The sequence below is a fragment of the Vitis riparia genome, chromosome 12 (assembly GCF_004353265.1).
Source record: "Vitis riparia cultivar Riparia Gloire de Montpellier isolate 1030 chromosome 12, EGFV_Vit.rip_1.0, whole genome shotgun sequence".
NCBI classification, from domain to species: domain Eukaryota; kingdom Viridiplantae; phylum Streptophyta; class Magnoliopsida; order Vitales; family Vitaceae; genus Vitis; species Vitis riparia.
In genome coordinates this window covers 14,323,220-14,332,690 of record NC_048442.1, presented here as the reverse complement: position 1 = coordinate 14,332,690, position 9,471 = coordinate 14,323,220, and the positions used below count along the sequence as shown (strand labels likewise).

Below are 9,471 nucleotides of genomic sequence, written 5' to 3'. Positions count from 1 at the left end.
CTTATGACTTAGATATTGTTTAAATAGGTTCATTACACTTAGTGGGTGTTCAAATGATTCCAATAAAAATCAAACTCCAAAAATACTTAAAAATTAATGGCATGAAAAATGTGAGGAATGCTCACATTCTTCGTACCATCCCCTTTCTCAATTTATTTGATGTTTTAAAAAAAAATTGGGACATCGTATGACTTGGATGTTGTTTAAATGAGTTCATTACACTTAAGGGATGTTCAAATGATCCCTAGAAAAATCAAACACCAAAAATACTTAAATGTTAGAAAGGGTAAGAAGAATATGAGGAATTCTCACATTCTTCGTACACTTCCCATTCTCTACTACTTTTAAGTTTAAAAAAAAAATTGGGACATTGTATGAGTTGGATGTTGTTTAAATGAGTTCATTACACTTAAGGGGTTTTCAAATGATCCCCGAAAAAATCAAACTCCAAAAATACTTCAAAATTAGAAAGGTTACGAAGAATATGAGGAATAGTCACATTCTTCGTACCCTCCCCATTCTCCATTTCTTTGATGTTTTAAAAAAAATTTCGGACATCATATAGCTTGGATATTGTTTAAATTAGTTCATTACACTTAAGGGGTGTTCAAATGATCCCAAGAAAAATCAAACTCCAAAAATACATAAAAATTAGAAATGGCACGAAGAATGTGAGGAATGCTCACATTCTTCATACCCACCTCATTCTCAATTTCTTTGATGTTTTAAAAAAATTTTGGGACATCGTATGGTTTGGATATTGTTTAAATGAGTTCATTACAGTGAAGGGGTGTTTAAATGATTCCTGAAAAAAATCAAACTCCAAAAATACTTAAAAACTAGAAAGGCTACGAAGAATGTGAGCATTCCTCACATTCTTCGTACCCTCCCATTCTCCATTTATTTGATGTTTTAAAAAAAATTTGAGACATCATATGATTTGGATATTATTTAAATGAGTTCATTACACATAAGGGGTGTTCAAATGATCCTTGGAAAAATCAAACTCCAAAAGTACTTAAAAATTAGAAAGGGTACGAAGAATGCGAGCATTTGATGTTTTAAAAATTTTTTGGGACATCGTATGGTTTGGATATAATTTAAATGAGTTCATTACACTTAAGGGGTGTTCAAATGATCCTTAGAAAAATCAAACTCCAAAAATACTTAAAAATTAGAAAGCGTACAAAGAATGTGAGGAATCTCATTCTCATTTTCTTTGATGTTTTAAAAAAATTTTGGGACATCGTACAACTTGGATATTATTTAAATGAGTTCATTGCATTTAAGGGGTATTCAAATGATTCCTGAAAAAATCAAACTCCAAAAATACTTAAAAATTAGAAATGGTACAAAGAATGTGAGGAATGCTCATATTTTTCGTACCCTCACCATTCTCCACTTATTTGATATTTTAAAATTATTTTGGAACATTGTATGATTTGGATATTGTTTAAATGAGTTCATTACACTCAAGGGGTGTTCAAATGATGCTCGAAAAAATCAAACTCCAAAAATACTTAAAAATTAGAAAGGGTACGAAGAATATGAGGAATCCTCACATTCTTCGTACTTTGCCCATTCTCCATTTCTTTGATGTTTTAAAAAAATTTTGGGACATAGTATGGTTTGGATATTATTTAAATGAGTTCATTACAGTTAAGGGGTGTTTAAATGATACTTGAAAAAATCAAACTCCAAAAATACTTAAAAATTAGAAAAGGTAAGAAGAATGTGAGAAATGTTCACATTCTTCGTACCCTCCCTATTCTCCATTTCTTTGATGTTTTAAAAAAATTTTGAGACATCGTATGACTTGGATATTGTTTAAATTAATTCATTACAAATAAGGGGTGTTTAAATGATCATTGGAAAAATCAAACTCCAAAAATACTTAAAAATTAGAAAGGGTACGAAAAATGCGAGCATTTGATGTTTTAAAAAATTTTTGGGATACCGTATGACTTGGATATAGTTTAAATGAGTTTATTACACTTAAGGGGTGTTCCAGGCCCGGTTTGGATTTTTATATTGTTACTAATTATACCTTTTTCATATTTTCAATATTTCAACAAATTCTTTGTGTAATTTAATTTAAATGCTAAGAAAATAATTTAATAATATATTTCTCAATTAATAATTTGTACACAACTAATTTAATTTTAAATTAATATATATTTTTAAAATTTATTTCTATTTTTTCCCATTTTTTCACTTCATAAACCAATTATATTGCTTTTCACACTTCAAATATTCATCCAATTTTATCATCAAATAATTTGATGTTAAATAAATTAAATTAAATTTTCCGTAATTTATAAATTATATCACCAAATCATTTTGAAAACTTTTTTGTTTATTTTAAATTTAATTTTTATCTTTACATCTTGGATTTTATCACTTTATATTAAATAAATAAATAAATTGAAATTTCTATTTCCAAAATTTTCTTTATTTTTCTGCTTCATAAAAAAAATTCTCAAAACGAAATAATTACATTAAACATGATTTTATAATTGGTCATTGTAGTAGATGTGTGCTACATTGGATAAATTCCCATGGCAAAACCGGTTGGGTAACCTGAATAATTGGTTTTTTTTAATTTTTTATTTATTTTGCATGCCATGTGTCTTGATATACTAGCCTAAAAAAGTGGGTATGGTACCAAAAAATTTGGTATCGAAAAGTTTGGTACCGAAAAGTTTGGTACTGAAAAGTTGTAGCATTACCCTAATAATGATATCAAGTAATCTAGTAGTACAATTTTTCACATGGTTGAACAGGAAAGGAAAGCAATGTAGGTCCGCTTTTTCTCAATATAGCATCGATGGTGGGTCGGGAATTTGGCCATGAGAAACCCCATGTCCTCGATCACCTCCATTAGTTCACCTTAAAAACACAGAAGATGATCAGGGTGGGGGTGGATTGAACAGGGTGGTGGCGCAGCCATGGAAGTACAGCAAGTTCTTTGCATGAAAGGAGGAGATGGAGAAGCCAGCTACGCCAATAACTCACTGCTTCAAGTCTCTCCCTCTCTCCCTCTCTCCCTCTCTCTTGCTCACTGATCATGTTCCGAGACTCTTAGATGGTCTATTCCTCTCACAAATGATTTGATTTTCTCTTCTTCTTCCTGCAGAAAAAGGTGATATTGGAGGTGAAACCCATACTAGAGGAGAGCATCACAGAGCTCTACTGCAAAACCTTCTCGGAGTGTCTGAAAATTGCTGATCTGGGCTGCTGTTCAGGACCCAACACCTTCCTGCCACTGTGGGAGATCATAGACTGCATCGGTGCAACTTGCAGTCAGTTCAGCCGTGAGCCACCCGCCTTTCAAATCTTCCTGAATGATCTTCCACAGAATGATTTCAACGCCATTTTCAAGTCCTTGGCGAGATTCTACGAGAGGATTGAGAAGGAGAAGGAAGGGATGTCTGGACGGTGTTTCATCGCCGGAGTGCCAGGCTCTTTCCATAGAAGGCTCTTCCCTGACCGCTCCATCCACTTTTTTCACTCTTCCTATAGTCTGCATTGGCTCTCCCAGGTCAGTAGTGGTTCCAAGATCACTGAATCTTTGTTCATCATTTCCATCAAACTCCATGAAACATGAGGGAGAATGTGTAACAGGTACCTGAAGGGCTGGTGAATGAATCGGGGACTCCATTGAATAAAGGGAACATCCACTTAACGGTGACAACTCCTCCCAGTGTTCACAAAGCCTACTCGAACCAATTCGAGAGAGATTTCACAGCATTTCTGAGATTACGCTCCCAAGAGATTATTCCTGGAGGCCACATGCTCCTTACTCTCTTGGGAAGTGATGGAAATGGCCTGAATTCTTGCACCGACGGTCTCTACAAAATCTGTGAGTTGATTAGTATGACATTAAAGGATATGGTCACAGAGGTACATCTCTCCCTCCCTCTCTATAATGTATATGCAGATTTGTACCTTAGATTGACAGATTTGCTTAATTCAATATATAGGGTTCAATTCAAGAATCGGAGTTAGACTCGTTCAATATTCCACTATATATGCCTTCTCCAGAGGAAGTAAGGAGTGTGATTCAGAGAGAAAGTTCATTTACTCTACTACGACTTGAAACATTCAAGCTAGACTGGGATGATAATATTGATGATGGTAACAAAGACCAAGTGTTTGATAAATATGGAAGAGCCAAGTATGTTGTCATGTACATTAGGGCCGTTGGGGAACCCATTCTAGCAAGACATTTTGGAGGTGCGGTGATGGACAGCTTGTTCCATAGATTCTTTATGAAGGTGGTGGAGAATATTGAGACGGGAAAAGGAATCTATACTAACCTGGTCATCTCCTTGTCCAGGGATGGAAGTTTACCAACTATGGATAGAAAGGGGTGAACGTGTCATCCTAAATATTTAAAACCATTCAAATAAATATTTGCCCATTAGAGCAAATTTAAAAACCATATATTCTCAAAAACTATAATTATAACTTTTAATTTTCAAAAATAATTCCATGTCGGTTAGTAAACACTTCAAAGCAATAAGCTTTTATTCCCTTTTCAATTCCGTTTTCTCTTATCTAATTCTCTTTCCAGTGTCATTTCCTTTTCTTTGTAGTTTATTCAAAGTGTCATCAATGAAATCCATTTTGTTATTCATTTATCACATATTAGCACTATAATTCCTTGATAGGCGTATGTTCCAACAAAGATGGAGGGCAGGGGAAAGTATTTGTTAATCAAAACCACACCTACGAATACAAAATTAAGAAAAACACAATATTTTAACGTGGTTCGACAATTAATATGATCCTTACGTCCATAGAGTATATCAACACTCAATAATCTCTACGAGTTCAATCCCTACAAGCTCAATGGGAAGTTCAATCCCCGACATCTTTGCAAAGTGCAACAAAACTTATTGCTTCACAATCCTACAATACCAAGCATCAAAACATGTAAAATTTTAATATATTTTGCATGCAAATTACATGTCCAAATACCTGCAACAAAGGAGATGTGATTGACAGTTGTGGACCACCAATCGGCATGGTTACAACCACGATTCATCATGGTCAATGGAATCATATGCTTCACCCAATTATATATATAATTAAATTAAAAAATAATTTTATATATATAATGACACCAGGCCAAGACCATCGTCATCTTGTATATATATATACATATATATCTAATGACATCAGGCCAAGACCATCATAATCTTGTTTCAAGTTGATTAACCTTACACTCCCATTATTGTCCTTGAATGGGCCATTCAAGGCATGATGATTTGAGCAGCGACAAAGTTGTTACAGGGCATGAGTGTGTCCCTGCACTTTTATAAAGCAATAATTATTTGTATGAAAAGAAAAAAAAAATTCAAAGCAACTGAGGGCAGCCATGGAAGTACAGCAAGTTCTTTGTATGAATGGAGGAGATGGAGAAACCAGCTATGCTAATAACTCACTATTCCAAGTCTCTCTCTCTCTCTCTCTCTCTCTCTCTCTCTCTCTCTACCAATTTATTTCTGTACCAGAAGAAATTGAATGAATTCTCTTTCTTGTTGCAGAAAAAGGTGATATTGGAGGTGAAGCCCATGCTGGAAGAAAGCATCACAGAGCTATACTGCACCACCTTCCCTGAGTGTCTAAAAATTGCAGATTTAGGATGCTCTTCGGGGCCCAACACCCTTTTACCCTTATGGGAGATTGTGGAGTGTATCGGCAGAAGCTGTGTTCGGTTGAGCCGGAAACCACCTATGTTTCAAGTGTTCTTGAATGATCTTCCACATAATGATTTCAACTCCATTTTTAGATCCTTGGGGAGCTTCTATGAGAAACTAGAGAAGGAGAAGGAGAAGGAGGGGGGGAAGTTTGGAGAATGTTTGATTGCAGGAATGCCAGGATCTTTCCATAAGAGGCTGTTTCCTGACCATTCTATCCACTTTGTTCATTCTTCCTATGGTCTGCATTGGCTCTCTCAGGTTAGTGGTATTATTTGGTCTCCTATCTCTTATTACATTTTTTTTTATCAATTTTTAGAGTTTTCCTGTTTCGATTTATTTCCATCGTATTTTTTATCAAATTTTTTCTCAATATTTCTATAAAATCCAACCGTTGTTATTTTCACAAAAACCGATAAGAGGTCCATGATCATAGTAGAATACATATATATGTAGAATTAGACACGAACCATGACAGACAATTGTAACAGGTACCTGAAGGGCTGGTGAGTGAATCGGGTACTCCATTGAACAAAGGGAATATCCACATAGCAGAGCCAAGTCCTCCTGGTGTCCATAGAGCATACTTGAATCAATTTGAGAGAGATTTCACTGCATTTCTGAAACTACGCTCCCCGGAGATCATTCCTGGAGGTCGAATGCTCCTTACCCTGCTAGGCAGTGAACCCAAACATTTCTGCAAAATCTGGGAATTAATTAGTATCAGCCTACATGATCTTGTCATAGAGGTACAAATTTGGAATCATTTCTTGAAGTTAAATTACCATGCATTATGCTAACACCGTGCTTGATTCACCATACAGGGGTTTGTTCAAGAATCCAAGTTAGACCGATGCAATATTCCATTGTATATGCCTACAGCAGAGGAAGTAAGGGATGTGGTTCGAAGAGAAGGTTCCTTCAATCTTCTCCGCCTTGAAACTTTCAGGCTGGATTGGGACGCACACATTGATGATGGAAACAAGGACCTAGTGTTCGACAGATTTGAAAGAACCAAGTATGTGGTAATGGGCATGAGGGCCGTTGCAGAACCGCTTCTAATAAGCCATTTTGGAGACGGGATCATGGACGATTTGTTCCATAGGTTTTTCATGAAGGTGGCGGATGACATAGAGGCCGGGAAAGATATTTGCATTAATCACACCGTGTCCTTGACCAAGGTATGAAGCATTTCGTAGTGAAAATCTATTTCCATGAGTTTAACTATTGTCATATCTCGCAGCAGAACAAAAGTTCATGTCATCATATATGTATGAATTCCTTTTAATCGTGTAGACACGTTTTAAAAGACGGAAATGGTAAATGATCATTGGACCTAAGAGGGATATCCGCATAGAATAGAATGGATGATATTCACACAAAAGGAAGCTTACAAATTAATTATCATCTTTGGGAGAAGCTTCATAACAAATCTATCTACTCACAACTCTTCCAAGCATGCAGAGTTTGTAAAGCTAACACACAAGTTATTGAAACAAAGATAAAATAAAAAGCCGAAACCTATAGAAAAACACAGCATTATTCATATAATTACAGCTGCATATGAGCACTACATTCACAAAAACAACATCTACCGTCACAATTGCAATGCACACAAACGGAGTCCCTGCAAGCACACAAAAGACTAGCACATATTGCTACACAATCGAGATAATTATTTTTCATTCACATCCAAACAAGGACTCAAAAAGAAAATGTCATCGAGCCGATCGTTACTAGGCGAGTTACCACCATATACCAATAGTCCCTCCTTGTCATGCAATTGTCCAGCAGAAAATGCACACCATCCCCGTGGCCCAGGATGGTTATCATCGGTGTCGGCCCATTTTTTCCACACTAAATTATGAGTGTCCAATGCATAAACCTCACCGGAAAATTTTCCGGCACCGAGGTGACCTTGATCACTGGGGTCTACTTCGCCACCATATATGAATATGTATTTTCCAATTACAAGGGACGAAAACACACTTCTTGGGCTGGGCTTTTCACCCTTGGTATCCACTTGGGCCCATTTTTCATGGGTCAAGTCAAAACAATGGACGTCGTCCGTCTCCTCTCCGGAGAACCCGTACACAACCCAAATTTTTCCTTCGGCCACTGCCAGGCCCAGCCCACCTCTTCCCTTGCAGGCCTCTCCAGGGCCTGGAAATTTGATCCAAACCTTCTCAACAACATCAAAGGCCCACAGATCGTTGAGGCGGCCGGCGACGCCGCAGCCACCAAACACGTAGACCCGGCGGTGATCGGCGGCGATCGAGTGGTAGCTCCGATGGGGAGGTCCGGCGTCGCCACTGGAGAGTAGGGTCCACTTGTTGCTAAATGTGTCAAAAGAGTAGAACTCGTTGAGTTCCTTGTGTGTGCCGTCCCTGCCACCGAAGACGTAGATGGTCCCACCGACTGCCGCCATTCCAACGCCGATTCGTGGCGGAGGGACGTCGCCGGTGACGGTTGCGACGGACCACGTCAGATCCTGTAGGTCAAAGACGTGGATGTCGTTGTCGACAGGGACACGTGGCGTGAGCTCGCCGCCGAAAACATAAGCCTTCTGTCCTACTATGGCTATAGCATGGGAACTTCGTGCTCCAGGCCCAGTTCCATTCTGGTCAAGCTGGGAATTTTCAAAAAAAAAAAAAAAAAAACTAATCAGTGTTAAAGTCACCCTGGATTTCACGAATTTTTCAAGCAACATGTCAATACCCACCGGAAAAGTGAAGCTATTTTTTCAACCAATAATGAGAACCCATGACAGAAAGATAAAAAATCTTGAGAATTGTTTCCAAAACCAGTGAAATCATCCAAAAATGATTCTGGGTTTCATAAAAATACAATAAAAAGATGAAATTTAGAGGGAAATCAATCAAAGACAGACCTTAATCCAATTGCCCTTGGGCTGATCCATAGCCGGGAGGATTAGTGATTCTGCAGAGAGGCTCTCAGTATGTGTTGGTGAATGTGACACAGTGGGTTTGCTGGTTCTCTTTATATAAGCGCAGGGAGTACCGTGGATCTCTTCACATAGGGGCAGGTATTATCTGGAAGACTTCGATGCCCTAAAATTGGGAAAAATTTTCAAGATGCCACTGGTTTACAATCTCTATGAAATTGAGAAAAAAAGTGGTTTCTGTTTGGCGATGCAATTTTATGCATTATTGAGGGTGTTTCTGTTTCAGCATGGAAAGTAGCATGGGGCTTGCCTTACGGGTGATGTTAAATCCACCCGCCAAACATGGCCCTCTATTTAAAATAAAAAATAAAAAAATTAAATATTTATCCAAATCCTTAACCACACCTGCCTTTCCTTTCTTTTTTCATTTTTTTTTTTTTTTTAAATTGTCTTCCTCTTCATCCTCTCCCAAAAATTTTCCCAACTTTTTCTCTCCATTCCAATAAAAGGATAACAGAAAATATAGAGAAGAGGAAGGACACAATAGAGGAAAGAAAATAAAAAAGAGAAAATAGGAATTTGTGAGTGGATGTGAAAAGGAACTGGCAAAAATATCTTTTATTTTTATTTTTATTTTTGTTAAAAATAAGAAAAATGAAACTGACATGGAAAAAGAAAATACGTCTCCTGCCATATATAATAATAGAAGGTAGTGGGTGGAGTTGGTGCCAAGGTGGGTTTTATCAGTGTGGAAAAATGGTGGACAAATCAGTTGGGACCAGCCTCAGTTGTAAATTGAAAATGGTCTTAAAAATTGAATTGTCTGTGTTTGATGACATGTTTCTTATCATATTCTGAAGT

At 37.1% G+C, this 9,471-nt stretch overlaps 3 protein-coding genes across 3 annotated transcripts; 2 read left to right on the top strand and 1 right to left on the bottom strand.

Moving 5' to 3' along the window:
- Positions 1 to 2,853: 2,853 nt before the first annotated feature.
- LOC117926778 (probable caffeine synthase 4) lies at positions 2,854 to 4,643 on the top strand. The gene is made up of 4 exons (XM_034846070.1): positions 2,854 to 3,023; positions 3,137 to 3,541; positions 3,625 to 3,903; positions 3,984 to 4,643. The coding sequence occupies exons 1-4, from the start codon at positions 2,949 to 2,951 to the stop codon at positions 4,374 to 4,376; spliced, it is 1,152 nt and encodes a 383-aa protein (XP_034701961.1). The 5' UTR covers positions 2,854 to 2,948; the 3' UTR covers positions 4,377 to 4,643.
- A 79-nt stretch (positions 4,644 to 4,722) lies between these two features.
- LOC117926779 (7-methylxanthosine synthase 1-like) lies at positions 4,723 to 7,045 on the top strand. Its single transcript, XM_034846071.1, has 4 exons — positions 4,723 to 5,458; positions 5,553 to 5,966; positions 6,197 to 6,454; positions 6,530 to 7,045. The coding sequence occupies exons 1-4, from the start codon at positions 5,384 to 5,386 to the stop codon at positions 6,890 to 6,892; spliced, it is 1,110 nt and encodes a 369-aa protein (XP_034701962.1). The 5' UTR covers positions 4,723 to 5,383; the 3' UTR covers positions 6,893 to 7,045.
- A 162-nt stretch (positions 7,046 to 7,207) lies between these two features.
- LOC117926780 (nitrile-specifier protein 5) lies at positions 7,208 to 8,906 on the bottom strand. Its single transcript, XM_034846072.1, has 2 exons — positions 8,596 to 8,906; positions 7,208 to 8,334 (listed from the first exon to the last, which is right to left on the bottom strand). The coding sequence occupies exons 1-2, from the start codon at positions 8,623 to 8,625 to the stop codon at positions 7,381 to 7,383; spliced, it is 984 nt and encodes a 327-aa protein (XP_034701963.1). The 5' UTR covers positions 8,626 to 8,906; the 3' UTR covers positions 7,208 to 7,380.
- Between the last annotated feature and the right edge of the window lie 565 nt (positions 8,907 to 9,471).